The following is a 16039-nucleotide window of genomic DNA, read 5'->3' on the forward strand; positions in this document are numbered from 1 at the left end:
TTGATGGTGTAAAGGTCAGTAGATTGTTAATAAGACTGGTGAGCACTATGAACACTTACATGGATTATTTTAGGCAAGGACCACCACGCTGATGAGTTTGGGTTTTACAGGCCTGCTAGAGAATAAGGAGACAGTTGGCTTCTGATTACATGCTATAATACACACAGACACATGTATACACACATGCACACACCGGCAGATGCAAAAACACACACTGCTCAGTGGTAGCCAAATATTGCCAAAACAAGCCACAAGATGTAAAACTGAGATGAATGAATGAACATTTTATCCGTTTCTGGCGTCTCTGTTGTTTACTAGTCGTTATACACTCTTTTGTACATATAAAGTGTTTATTCTCATAATTACACGTGCATTTTTTTGAATTTGTGACTTGCATAATTTTTTTAAATGTAGTTGTTAAATGTTGTGGTATCACTGTTATTTTAAATGTTTGTTTAAAATAAGCTTTATTAATTTAATAATATTATAATTTATTTAATTAAATAACTTTATTTTATTCATTTATTTTTAAATGAATAATTTTTTTTTTATTTTACTGTGCATTCATATGCATTCACTACTATTCAAAATGAATACTTTTATTCAGAATGGGCACATTAAATGGTTGGAAACGGACATTTATAATGTTACGAACAGTTTATATTTTAAGCAAATACAGTTTAAACCGTTTTTTTAACCTGTTTATTCATTAAAGAATCTTGAAAAAAAAGTATCGCAGTTTCCACAAAAATATTAAGCGACACAACATTGATAATAAGAAGTTTCTTGAACAGCATGTCAGCATATTAGAATGATTTCTGAAGGATCATGTGACACTGAAGACTGGAGTAATGATGCTGAAAATTCAGTTTTGCCATCACAGGAATAATGGAATAAACATTAAAACATATAAAAATAGAAAATAGTTCTTTAAATTGTAATAATATACTTTACTTTTGATCAAATAAAAGATCTCTTTTAAAAATAGACAAAAAAATATTTCTGACCCCAAATTATTGATCGGTTATGTTTTGTTATGTTCTGCATTCTTTCCATGCATTTGACGTCTGGATTAATGTGCACACAGGCTCAGATCTCTTTTTTTTTTAACATCCACTCATCTAATCTGTGAGATTGAGCCATCATCATGTCCAGAAAGAGTCGACTGCATGTCGGGCTCACGCCAGCTGTCCAAAACTGAACAAGTGCACTGCCACGTGCTCTCCTCCGCTGTCAGTCATGTTTTCTCGCCAAATCTTCTGTACAACAGTACGTCTTACCCATCCCAACACTCTCCCAAAAGATTAGTCTTGCTTCCCAGTTACAGTTTTTGTAGTAACCTGATGTCAATTCTAGTTCTTTGAATACCTGTAAAACGTTTGAATAATTTACATATTTCACAAATGCTTTTGAGAACAGATGATCAACCACTGTCTGTGGCATCTAAGAAAAGAATAAATGACTAGTACATAAAAGTCCTTCCTCTTACCCTACTGTAAATGACAGCATGTATCTTCTCTTTAATGCTGCTATAAATCCAGGATTTAGATATTTGGGCTAACCAAATATCAAACCACTATGCTGAATCTGTCTACATCCATTAACATCATGGTCCTGCCGATGAACTCTGACCCCTTCTGCTTTAGGAGTGATTGAAGTCATTAACGGGGTCATGTTTGGTTGTGTGTGATGAAGGGCTTAAAAACCAGTGGTGTGCAAAAAACAGGAAGATTAACTGCAGCTTCTAATGAATCTCATCTCAATCTCCCAATGTGTTTTTGTTCATCTGTGCCCTTCTTTCTAGAACTTTCCCCATCTGCGCACCTGGCACCGGTGAGATTTCCATCGACCACATCCGAAAACCCTCGTGCAAGTAGACCTGTCACGATAACAACTTTTTGTTGTGTGATATATTGCCCCAGAAATAATTGCGATAAGCGATATTATTGTCATTTTAAAGACCATTTTATGCCACTGAATATATACTCATAATGTAACAGCATAATTATGCAAGAAGGCCTACACACTTCCAAACGACAACAAACTTAATTTTTAAGAATATTTAGATCATGGAAATTAAATATCAAAATATTAGATACCTTAAAAAACTTGAATAAATAGAGAATAAACATTTTCTAACAAAAAGTGCAAAGTAACAAGTAGAAAAAAGAAAAATGCACAAAGAACTTGTATGGAGATTTTTCCATCTACAGATTTTCCCCTGACCTTCTTTTCTCTGTAAATGAAGGGTGCACACGGTTACTGAAAAACACAATCACTACTTAGCAATCAGATGTCCGTATGCACAAAGGCACAGATCCCTAAACAAGGCCTTATCTGCAGATTAAACTTTTTTTGTAGAATTTTTAAATGTGAACTAGCACCTCAGGACTACACCACGTTATGTACGAGAAGCTGCAAAAGACACAGGCCCAAGTGGAATGTACAAAACATGACATTAATTTATAATGTGCGATATATTGCGTCACCAAAAATGATTGAGGTCATGTACATATATTGCGCGATAAGTCGATATATTGATTATTGCGGCAGGCCTACCAGCAAGTAACTCTTTCCCAACCAGAGACTGATTCTGCCCTCATGGTCAGGTGGGTGAGGGAGATTTTAAAAAAAAACCTCTTCTGTCTAACTCATTGTGTTTTGGTGTTACGTAATTCTACCATCTGGAACAAGAGTTGCCACTGTGTTATGGATTTTTTTTAACAAAACCAGCAGTTTTAACGTGAAATAACATTGACATAATGCCTAATGGCATAAGTAACCCATTATATTTATCCTAGCTCAGTAGTTTAAGGTTATCAGAAGATTACTCACAGCTTTTAGTCTATATTTAATGTTGTGTCACGCTCTTGAGTCAATAGAAGCATCTTAAAAGCTTTATTGAATTCAGTACCACATTCTCAAAGTGATATAATACACTATGCTACAAGTCTAAATTGATCTATTAATTAACTATATATTTGGCAAATGTTTTATTTGATATTAACCAGTCACATGAACTGATTTATGAGCTGACAACTTTGTAAAGTCCTAGTTAATTATACCACATTGATTTTAAGAATTACCACTCATTTAGTTCAAAGGAAGATTTTATGCGGTAATATGAGGACATCTATTGGTGCACAGAGAAACATCTAAAATAAAATATATGAACTTTTCTTTTCTACATTTAAGATTAAATACATTGAAATGTATGTGAGTGTACCCACTGTATTTTTTGCGTAATTGCATTTGTCCATTTGTAACTTGAATGTGTGAGACTTCCGGTGTCATTCTTACAGTTATTTTACCTGTAAATATGAAGGTTAGTCAGTATTTAAATGCCAATACTGGCCGTCAGCTTGTGCTTCCCACGTTTCCATTCGATTCAATAGGATATCTAGTGCTAGGAAATTTATATAAGTCATCAAATCTTAATATCTCCCAATTTAAATCAAACACTATTCTAGTTTGAAGTCATCTAAGGCATAATGTGCTGCTTTTTATGATTGATAGCTCATCTGTCAAATAGCAGAGTCAAATATATTTATTTAGCTCTCTAAATTTCATACACCACACTTTGGATGGTTAGAAGTTTTCATAACTATTGCTTAAACTGGCAATTATGTTTCTCTTAAACAAATCAATAGAGGGGGTTTCATAGAAATCCTTTTTATGTATTAGCCTCATGCTAAAATCATGAAAGTCATTCTCAAAATACATTTACTTTCTGGCTTACAAAATGTGTCCTCACATTCAAGTTCTGAATTTAGTTTTCTCCTATAAAATCCCTTATTATTTGTTATATTTTACATCACAATGAAGCAATGGTTGTAACACCAGAGCCAATAACAACAGTGACAAATTCTCAAAGTCTTTCAACAGGTGGCAATAGCATCTCAAAACAAACATCACTGATCACACATGCACACACACACACACACTCTCTCTCTCACACACACACACACACACACACACACACACTGCAATACACCATTAAATATAGCTTCTTCATTTAAAATCATTATACAGTGTTACACCATTAACATGTCAATTAATCAAGGTACTTTTCAAAGTGGAAGGAAGCATTTGCACTTTTGAACAGCCTCTTCCAGTGAACTTTGACCTTGGAAGCACCTGTCCAACTTTTGTGTATTTTCAAAATACTAAATTTTAACACTAACAATTATTATTTTATGGTATTTTAAAAATGTAATTCATCAAATTATGTATATGAATCATTTTATGTATTATTCATTATAATTCATTTTTGAATGAATTTGAATTTAATTCTCATTGTATTTTGCTTTTTGGCACATTGTTAGACCATGTGGAAAAGAGTCCTGTATTTATAAATCTAGGAGAATATTTAATGACTAAGATCTTTTCAACTTTTTATTTTCAAACTCCTCTACAATTTCGCAACCCTGGATTTTTGCCTCTAAAATAACCCCGTTTGATCCTCAAGTTCATGTTCAGTCTGTTAAACATCCCTTCAGTGTAGAAAAGCCAAGAGCAATAAAACACCAGTAGAAACCAGCAGAAAACATCTTTTAGTTCCGTTCCTCTAGGTCATTTCAACATGTACGATGAATCATGATGCATACATGACAGTTGGACTTTGTCCAGTGTTGGGTGTAAATCATAAATTGGCACATATTGGCATAAATGGCACATGTTGGCTCTTCTATACTATAGATAGAGGGTGCTAGAGCACTGCTAAAAGAGTCCTGTTACCAGCTGCAAGATTCAGACAGTTTATTACTGGCTTTTTAAATAAACTAAGGATTCATTTTAACACAAAATATACATACAGACCCACAGACATGCATAAAATGTAATAATACGTCAAGTTCTTATGAATCCAATATTGGAATCTAGGAAACTACCCATCCCTGATTACTCCACAAAAGTGCAACAACATCGCCCCGCCCTCAGTCAACACGGATTGGATAGTCTGTCCTCCTGGAGTTTCGGAAAAGCCTGTGATTGGCGCGATAAGTTGTCACTCATTTGAGCGGGGAGTGTTTCGGATCCTGGGAGGAAGTGAATGATTCGCGTTTGCACTTGATGAGGGGAAATCATATTGTTGGGGAAATTCAGCGTGTATCCACCGAATTTTAGCCGCTAAATGAGATTAAACCGGTGGACGTACATTTTCTGTCACGGTATGGTTTAAAAGGATATTCGTTTTTGGACGCAGACTTCGTAGTTTTGGATTAACTTACGTTCACAGGAGGTTGGAGGAGGACACTCTTGCTATTGTTCCAGCACACACGAGTGTGTGTGTGTGTTTGTGTATGTGTATATTAAATTGCCCTTTGGCTTTATGGCTACGAATTTTGAACCCATTTATGGACTCTCAGAGGATGAAGTAAGTACTGTTTTTACTAAACCATACCATCTTTAAACAGTGCATGCCTCCCACCATATTAATACTGTGTTTATTGTTTTTCAGAACCTGATTTCAGTTATGAATTTCCATTGTGACAAATAAACAGGATCACTTTTATTAAGCCTATAAGAAATATTTTGTTACAAATATAAATATGAAGGTTAGTCAGTATTTAAATGCCAATACTGGCCATCAGCTTGTGCTTCCCACGTTTCCATTCGATTCAATAGGATATCTAGTGCTAGGAAATTTATATAAGTCATCAAATCTTAATATCTCCCAATTTAAATCCAAATACTATTCTAGTTTGAAGTCATCTAAGGCATAATGTGCTGCTTTTTATGATTGATAGCTCATCTGTCAAATAGCAGGTGACATGCCAAGATTTCTGGGTCTGTTTAATGCTCTGCCGTAATTGAGATGCTTTTGGATGTTGTTATTATTGACATTGACAGTATAATTTGCTGAATGATGGATGATTTTGATTCTGTATTAGGAATTTAGAGTTATATGTATCAACACATTTATAGCTTTCATGATATTGCTTTGAAGCAACCATGTGGGCCAAAGATGAATGCATCATAAGCAAGATTTATCTGTAGTTACTCGATGAAACCAGTGTTACGGTGTTTCTAATGATGTTACAACAGATTTTGTAGCAACCACAACACAGCGTTGTTTGTCATAACAGGGCCCCGGTGTAACCCCTGAAAATTCAGCTCAACTGTCTTGAGAGCTTGAAGACCGCCTTAGGAAGCAGGTGTTCGCCTATGATTCATTTGGATCCATGTTAATGTCTTTTTTTTAGTCATTACCACTTCTGTTTCTGGCCTACTATATCTGTCTTTTAGTTTTTAATGCTGATGGTGATATAGTTCAAGGCCACGTGTTTATAGGTGAAGTTTTTTTTTTATTTTTATGTAGGCTAGGCTTTGATATTTGAGTCTAAAGGAGAGATATTAGTCATGTATTACTGTCCGTACAAGTTGGCAGGTACATATTTAAGTCTGTATCACATTAAATTCACCAGTCAGCAATTTCTAAAAAGATATGTGACCTAGCACGTATAGCATATCAGGTTCTTAGGTGGAAAAGTACTGAAGAACTTTGTCCAAACCCCCGAAACTGTAACCTAAGAGTAGGTGAAGTTAATTAATAATTTTGGCACGATTTTACTTGGGTCTTGATTTGTTTCATGTAAATAAAGATAGGAATGTTACTATAGCTAGATGTTCATCAGCAGGCTAAACGGCGGATGATCAAAATATGTGTGTGTTTGGATGTTAAGCAGCAGGAGAAAGACTGAACATCCCTTGATTCACTATCTGAGGAAGTTCTCCTGATGCGTGTAAACTTGATTTGATTAAAGTGAGAAGGAAATGAAATTTCACCCTATCCATTCTCTAAATGCATGTGTTATTGATCTTATTATGAATGATTCATCCATGCATGTTTTTTTGTTTGTTTTGACCTTGTAATTGTAAAATGTCATAAAAATAATAGACTGATGAAATATACTTTTTTTCCTAGTGAACAGACAACTTAAGAGTCAACTTAAACTCATTTCTTTCAAAAGCCAATTTATCCAATTGACAAGCTTGCATTCAGATCTGCCTCCTTCTAATCAACAACTTATGGGTTGAACCAATTACTCACCCTCCTCGTTTATTTCTGGTAATACATTTCACTCAGATGTACATTGCCGAAGACACTACTTTTGTTATATCATGATTTGAAGTAGCATTTTCTTGTCACATATTGATAAATTGGCTGATGTTTGCCATTTTGACATGATCAAATTGGGAAATAATTAGGGATGCACGATATATCGGCCACCATATCGGTATCGGCCGATAAATGCTCATTTTTTCTGTTATCGGTATCGGCCTGATAAGAAAATTTGGCCGATATCTTAAAGCCGATAAATAATGCATTATTTCCTTCAGAGACACTTCAGATGCGCGCTGTTCGTTTGCAGCCTTTTGTGCAATTGTACGTTGTAATATTGTGTTTATTTGATGTATATCTGATTTATCTCATATAGAATGCGTTTGGTTAAGTTTAAAGAGCGCTTCAGTTTACCGGTGATCGTCTTCAGCTCAGCGCACGCAGCTCAAACAGCAGTGCACAACATTAATAACTATGATTGGGAATGTTGTGTATATAACATTCTAATGAGAACATTATTATAATAAAACGTTGTGAATTCTTTGGGTTTAGTTGCCGTGTTTCAGCGCGTTGTTATGGGAAGAGCGCATCCACAACAGGATCACACATTCTGACTATAGCATGCAATAACTGCGTCATTTTGTACATATATAAGTTGTAATATTATGTTTATGTTGTATTAATATTAATCTCAGGATGCATTTCCTTGAGTTAAATAAGCTGCCAGCAAAACGCTTCAGTTTACCGTGTTCATTCAGCTCTTCAGCTTCAGCACGCGCAGCTCAACGGCTGCTGTTTAAAATAGTGGTATTAATTTGTTACTTTTTCAAAATCATTGATATATTATTAATAACAACAACCACTTGTATTTTTCTCTTATTATTTTCATCAACAATATGGTTTAGTAATTAAAATCATTTAATTATTGTCCGTGCAGAGGCTATTCCGTTTTATTGATCTATGGCGCATTCATTTTGATTCTTTACACGTGTAATGATGTCCAGTGACTTGTTTGCATTATTTATGCATTATTTTATTTATTTGTAAGACTTTTTTATGACTAAATTTGGTAATGGGAGAGTAAAAATATTTTTAAAACGTACACCGTTCAAACTAGGCTGCTTATGTTGAAGTGTTTGGGATGTGGCTTTTAATGATGAGACCTTTTTTGTAATCAGGCTCTCAAAAAGTATATAACAATTTGGATATAGATTTATCGGCCAGCATATCGGTTATCGGCTTTCAAAAATAAAGAATAATCGGTTATCGGTATCGGCCAAAATTTTCATATCGGTGCATCCCTAGAAATAATCATGCCTGCTTGACTAATAACAGCGAAATGTGTAAATGGTTGGAGGCTGGCGATTTGCTGTGCTGTTTTCAAGTAGTAACGTTCCTTGGCGGTTGTCACTTTTCTTAAGCATAGCGTTGTGGTCTGCTTAACTCTGATGTATCTCTAAGGGTCTCTGTTGCTTGTCACTGAAAATCACCAACTCTTATTGAGAATGGATAATATATTGAGTCTCTTTGTCACTGTAAAATTGCTGCAAAATTAATGTTTACATGAACCAATTTTCGTCAGTCGTAATGAATTCAATCAAATTCCCTCCAAAGAATCATCATGTTGACGTGTTATCCCAAATCATTGTACGAAACACACAGACATGCACCACACACCGATGACATGCATAATTTCATTAGTATGTTACAGGCATTTATCAAGTTGCCTGGGACTCAGCCCTGTCAGCGGGTCTGTTTACCACACAACATTTTCTCAGTCCTGTGGGATCCCATCACTTGCTCCCTGAGTTCCTGTCTCTTTGCTGGGCTTGATCGTGCCTTTCTGCTCCTATAGATCTCAGTTCCTAAGACACTGTCTGTACACAGGAATGACAAGCTCTCCTATAGGAACAGTCTGGCAATTCCAATAGACCTCTTATTGACAGAACTCTTGTGGAATTTTAGACCCCATTTGTTTTATTTTTGTTGAGTTATCTTACAGATTTATTGAATATCAAATCTAAACAGGGTTATGCACAATGAATTGCTAACCAGTGTATATTATATATGCACTATACTGTTCAAAGTTTTGGTACGATTTTTAAAATGTTTTTTCTTTTTTTTGGAAGTCTCTACGTTCAACAAGGATGTTTATTTGATCAAAAATACAGTAAAAACATTAATATTGTGAAATATTATTACAATTTAAAATAAGTGTTTATTATTTGAATTTATTTTGAAATGTAATTTATTCCTGTGACGACAAAGCCACATTTTAAGCATTACTTCTTCTTTGGCATCATTAGTGTTCAGTGTCATATTATCCTTCAGACATCATTCTAATACGCTGATTTGCTGCTCAAGAAACTTCTAGATTAAACTTCTAAAAATGTCTTTTTATTATCAATGTTGAAAACAGTTGTGCTGCTTAATGTTTGTGGAAGCAGTGATGCATTATTTATTTTTTTTTGATGAATGGAACATTTATTTTAAATAGGAATCTTTTGTAACATTTTAAAAGCTTTTCTGTCACTTTCGACCAATGTTTCCTTGCTGAATCTTGAACGTACCAATCAAATCTCATGAGTGTATGGGTGCTCAATAGTTTCCATTCACATCAACCAAGTTGTTGCATTTGGTCTCGGAATTTTCAATTGTTGGTCTATTTTGGCTCCATTGATGTTTTCGAACACAAAAGCATGATTAAACACAAAACACAATTTGAACACAAAAGCAAATTAAGGTACAGTGCATAAAGCATAAATTGCTTGATAATCTTCTGGGAGTGTCCAGTTTAAACAAAATTACCTTTACCTTCTGATTAGCTCATAGACTGTAATTTGGCCCGTGAGTGTGCTAAAATGCATCTGTTTTACATTGAGGGAGGACACGCAACATTTACTCAAACGCACTCACTCTCAGCATCATGAGCGTGGAATGTGATACAGCGACATGCTGTCACATCATCGTCATTAAAAATACATGAGCTGTAGTTGCATCCGAATCATGTTTTCTCAATCCGTGTGACATGACTCTGTGCTGAGGTCCCAAAGATGGAATTAGAAAACCCGGGAACCATCACACCACAGCCAAATACCACAAAATCTACAGTTACGGTGTCAAATATAAAACAATTTCCTCTTTTGATAGATGTACTTTATCCCTAAGGAGGAGTATACAAACACCCATATAGATATCAGAAATGAGGTGTTTTTAGTTATTTAAATTGAATGATATTCTCTTGTTTGCTAATGTTGAAGTGCTCTTCCTTTGAAATGCTGCTCTATTTCACTGTCAGTATTGAATAAATGTGCGCTGCACTCTCTCTTTTATAGCCAAGGTCAGCGTTTGGATTTTTACATTTTTGAAGTATTTGATACAAAAGCTTTTCAGTTTGTGTCTATTAACTCTAAGTTGGAAAGAATCACGAGAATAGAGAAGCGTTTGTTCTTTAATATTTCGGAATGCACCATTTGTTTAATGGTGTTTGATGGAATTTTAGAATTTGGAATGTCTTGGCGTTGGAATTAGAAAGTGTGTTGAATTCTGTGTGCAATTCAGAGAGTAACTGAGTTACCAAGTAGAACTAAACAATAGGCCCTAATTAAGCATTCCGCACATAGCAGCCACATGCTTACAGAAGGTCAGGGGCGCTTCGGGTCAAATCTGGGCTGTTTTCACCTTCTGCCCATCTCTACAGATCCCATAGAACAACCTGGGATAAAGTATGTTGTTTAAAGGGAATCTTGAACTTGCAAACTTAAGAAATGTTTCCTGAGTAGCAAATCAGCATATCAGAATGATTTCTGAAGGATACTGAAGACTGGAGTTATGATGCTGAAAATTCAGGTTTATCATCACAGGAATTGCGTATTTTAAAATGTTTTACTGTATTTTTGATCAAACATAAAGAGATTTAATGTTTGTTTTATCATCTGCCAGACAAAAATCATAAGTCTTGTTACCTAGAAAAGTAATAGCACATTTTGAAATCAGAATTATCTATTAAAATGGATCTTAAGTGATAATACAATGCTAATGGCCTGCTGGGCAGAATTCTAATTTCACACTCACTGAAGTTTCAATGCAGTCACATGCAGGTTTCTTATTTCCTGTTTGTTGCGTTGAAATGTGACACACCTTAGGGCTCCTGAAAAAAGTGTTTTGCAAAATGAGCATGATAACATGCTTAGAAGCACTAACAGTAAACCTTTCATTAAGGCAGATTTAGTTCTGATGACACCAGGTGCCATAATATTATGAACACCATTGATATGGAAATGCTTCCACTAAGCTCAGCAGTCTTGATTATGTAACTGCTGATGGAAGCATCTATACAAATGCTTTGGAAATCTGGGTGTTTAGCCAGGTTAAAAACGGTCAATGTGTAACGTGAGAAGCCCTTTAATAATAACTCTCTACAGTGAGAGCATAGATCTATGTGATTCATGTGCTTATGAATCACATCATAGACCATAATTCTGAAAGAAAAAAAGTATCATGGTTTCCACAAAAATATTAAGCAGCAGAACTGTGTTGATAATTCTAAAAATGCATTTGAGCATTAAATCAGCATATTAGAATGGTTTCTGAAGGATACACTGAAGGCGGGAGTAATAATGCTGAAAATTCAGATTTGCCATCACAGGAATAAATAAATATATTAAAACCGAAAAAAGTTATTTAAATTGTGATACTGTTTTACTGTATTTGTTGATCAAATAAATGCAGCCTAAAAGAAAAAAATTAAACGTTAACTTAATAAATTCCTTACTATTTGAGTTATTAGTTTCACCAGTATTGATATTCAAAGTCAGGCTGTTTTCTACTTTACACGTAATACAACAGTACATAATCTATCAAATATAATTTAAGTCCATATTGTATTGCAGTTCTCCCATTATAATGACCCCAGCAAACCAAGGTTTCCCACCCGATGATATATGACTTGGAAATACCAAACCTGTCATTGAACTAATCGCTGGCTGTGCACAGGAAGCCAGTCAGAACTTCGGCTCTCTAAGAGGCTCGTGGAATCTTAATCCTAATTATCGAGCTTGACAGCAACAGCCTGAGCAATACTTTCCTGCCTTCTTACGTCGGCGCAAAGTAAAATCAGCTGCAGACCTGAGACTTTATAATTATATCAGTCAAACATGTTAAATAGGGTTGCAGCAAAACCATTCTTTATTTATAGACTTGACGAATTGAGCTGGTTTGTTGACGAAGTAAACATACCAATTTATTTTGATTGCTTGGGTTCTTTGCTGATGTGTACAGTCAACTTATCGTTGGAGTTTGTTGTGGCTGACGTAACCTGGTAGTGAAACATCTGAGCTGGTAACCAAACGATTGTAGGCTCAAATCCTGATCCATCAACTGTCTTGTTCTTGAGCAAGACATTTAAGGTCACATTACTCCAGGGGGACAGAAGTTGCTTTGGATAAAAATTGATAAAAATCTTTATTTATTAGTATCTTTATTAAGGATGCCTTAAAGTGATCAAAAGTGACTTTAAAGACGTTTATAATGTTACAAAAGAAATGCTTTTTGTTTTGTTTAGGTTTTTTTGACACAGTAACTGGAATAAAGTGTTGCAGCCATTTTCCTTTTTTAGTAGTTTCTTGTGTCCTCTTCTAGTCCCTCTTGCAGCCCTGGCCTTCATCAGCAATACCAATGAGTTATCATTTCCGCTAATGGACCAAACCCAGCCATCATCTCTGCCTGACCAATTAATCTCCTGAAGTGTCTGGAGTGTGTAAAGTAGGCAATTGAATGGAGTTAGAACGGAAGGTGGGTCTTGCTTGCCCTTCTGTAGTGTTTTATCTTTTAACCTCAATTAGAGAATGGTGGGACATTCAGGGAAATAATCATAATTACGAGCGGGAATGTGTACCGCCATGTCAAGTATTATCTGAGAGCTTCAGTTTGAGTTGAGTCTCAAGGGTAAGGATTTTTTTTGTGTTATTGAATTATGTGAGGAAGAGGTTTTCGCTCCGTTATAATTCATTACAAGGGGCAAAAGAGTGTGTGTTTGAATGCATGCAAAAGGAAAATGTGCATTTACAATTCTTTCTAAAATGGCCTGCAAGAAAGGATATGAATTATTGGTTTCAATTAGTGGTCAATGCCACTGTGATTTCTGTTTAAATACATATATGTGACCCTGGACCACAAAACCAGTCATAAGGGTCAATTTTTTGAAATTGAGATTTGTACATCATCTGGATAAAAACGCTGGATAAATAAGCTTTCTATTGATGTATGGTTTGTTAGGATAGGACAATATTTGGCTGAGATACAACTATTTGAAAATCTGGAATCTGAGGGTGCAAAAAAAATCTAAATATTGAGAAAATCGCCTTTAAAGTTGTCCAAATTAAGTTCTTAGCAATGCATATTACTAATCAAAAATTAAGTTTTGATATATTTACGGTAGGAAATTTACAAAATATCTTCATGGAACATGGTCTTTACTTAATATCCTAATGATTTTTGACATAAAAGTAAAATTAATAATGTTGACCCATACAATGTATTTTTGGCTATTGCTACAAATATACCCCAGCGACTTAAGACTGCTTTTGTGCTCCAGGGTCACATATGTGGGAAACTTCTTTGGTGTTTCTCTTGTGAAGAGTTGTTGTGTCATCCTGAACTAGTGCTTGGGCTATGAACTATAATGGTTAATTCATAGGAGTGATTGGAGTTGAAAGCTAGTGCTGTTCTTTCTTGGGCCGTTTATTTTCTAAAGGTGTGTTGTGATACTACAACAAATTCTGGTGGTGTGATAATGTGATTTAGGGTGAGGATGGATACTGAACATTGTGGACCTGGATGAGGGAGTGTCTTTAGTGTGCAATGAGGGAAGAGCTTCTTCATGTGCAACTGGTCACTGATTTCCCTTAATGTCCTGGAATGTCCTTTTATGAAAATTTCAAAATGATGTGAGATTCTCAAGGTGGTTAGTGTAAAAACTGACTTTGATGACCTATAGGCAAACCAGAAGACCTGGAACTGTTTGGTTTGGTTCGGTTCCAGGCCTTATTGTGAACGATTCATCAGTGCACGATATTCTAAAGGTAAAAATATTCTGAAATGCTTTCCCATATGTTGTGCACTACCTTTTAAAAGTTTGGGGTTGGTAACTTTTTTTCTATATATGTATTTTTGAAAGAAGGCTCTTACCAAGACTGCATTTATCAAAAATACTTTTAAAATCGTAATATTCTGATATATTTTTACAGTTTAAATAACTTTTCTATTTGTATAGCCTATAGTTTAAAATTGGATTACGTTTTCCTGTCATGGCAAAGCTGAATTTTCAGCATCGTTATGCCGGTCGTCACATGACCCTTCAGAAATCATTCTGATATGCTGATTTGCTGCTCCAGTAACATTTCTTAATATTATCAATGTTGAAAACAGTTGTGCTGCCATTGATGCAGGTTTTTTTTTTTTTCAGGATTCTTTGATGGATAGAAAGTTCCAAAGATAAACAGCAGTTATTTAAAATGGATATCATTTGTAATATTATAAATGTCTTTAATGACACAATCAATTGAATGCATCTTTGCTGAATAAAAGTATTTATTCCTTAAAAAAAATCTTACTGACTGAACTCAAATTGTTGAACAGTAATGCATCTAGTATTATTTTTCAAATTAATTATTTTATTTTTAAATTTTTGCCATGAATCGTTTTGTTGAAATGGCTTTAAAAAAATGAAATGACATGAGCCAAAGAACAGCAGTTATTTAAAACAGATATAATTTGTAACATTATAAATGTCTTAATAAGTGTTTAAAGTTGATTCTGCTGGTATAAGGAAACAGTTGAAGTGATAGCGCGGGCGCACACACACACACACACATCAGTTCCAGCATTGCTAACTTGACAGCGCAGTAACAGTTGGTATTTTATCAAAATAAAATACAGTGAACCAAACATCAGCGCACCTGCCTCTGTCTCACCGTTGGAACGCGACTGAAGTACAAAGCCTATAATTTACATAATAAATAATAGTTTAGCATTCAGATAAGTTACATCGCAAATATGGAAATATTATGGAATATTTGGATTTGTGCCGAATGAGAGAGGTAGGATACACGAGCACAAAGCTCCATTTCGCAAACAGTTGAGTGCACAAGCCTTTAAAGTATATTCCTTTGTCAGTCTGTAAGAGACGCATTCAGAATCAGCACATGGTCACTGTCTAGTGGTCTTTGTTTTCAAGTGCGCATCTCATGGCATTCGCTGTTCTTCTGCTGGCGGCCGGTTATCAAACAGCGTTGCATTGCTGCAGGTGCCCACTTCTGGATTGGGGGTGAATTGCCTGTATTCGTTGTAAGGCCTCATGCACCGAACCGAGATGTCCGTACCATGACTGTTCGGTACGAATACATGTATCGTTCCACCCCTAATATATATATATATATATGTGTATATTTATATGTATAATTTTTTATTTTATTTATCTTTTCTTTTTAAGGAAATTAATGTTAGTAATCACTAATCAGCAAGGATGCATTAAATTGATTGAAAGTGACTGTAAAGTAGGGGTGGGCGATATATCCTCAAAATTATATCACAATATTTCAAGAATATTTGCGATAACGATATTTATGACGATATAGAAAAAAAAACATGGAGCAACGTTTTATTGGTGATTGCAGCAGCATTTATTAGTGCAAACAAAATGAATGGCATTTTGCATCCTTTTCAAATGAGCTACTGTCATCGATTACAGACTACCTAATTTGAAGTGTAAATCTGTTGTCATAAGGTGGCAGCAGCAGCTGTGTTTTCGACTTGAAGCAGACCGATCGGTGTATGACGTCAAAATACCGTGAGAGTGACTTACCCCTTATTACACTGCACGCGTCTGTGTGTTACAGCTCCGACACGGCCACTCTAGTCAATGCTTGTGTTTACACCAGCGGAGCTGCGGCACGTTTCATAAGCGTCCCAGAAGCG

The 16039-nt window shown here is 35.3% G+C and overlaps 1 protein-coding gene across 2 annotated transcripts in view; it reads left to right on the top strand.

Moving 5' to 3' along the window:
- The first annotated feature begins 5037 nt into the window (after positions 1-5037).
- Positions 5038-16039, top strand: part of LOC107584553 (E3 ubiquitin-protein ligase NEDD4-like) — a 73133-nt gene continuing 62131 nt past the window's right edge. For both annotated transcript variants that reach the window (XM_016271221.1, XM_016271222.1), the window contains exon 1: positions 5038-5374. In XM_016271221.1, the coding sequence (XP_016126707.1) occupies positions 5330-5374 (45 nt within the window). In that variant the 5' untranslated portion in view covers positions 5038-5329. The remainder of the gene's footprint in view (positions 5375-16039) is intronic.

This window comes from Sinocyclocheilus grahami, unplaced genomic scaffold, assembly GCF_001515645.1.
Source record: "Sinocyclocheilus grahami isolate Dianchi unplaced genomic scaffold, SAMN03320097.WGS_v1.1 scaffold61.1, whole genome shotgun sequence".
NCBI lineage: Eukaryota > Metazoa > Chordata > Actinopteri > Cypriniformes > Cyprinidae > Sinocyclocheilus > Sinocyclocheilus grahami.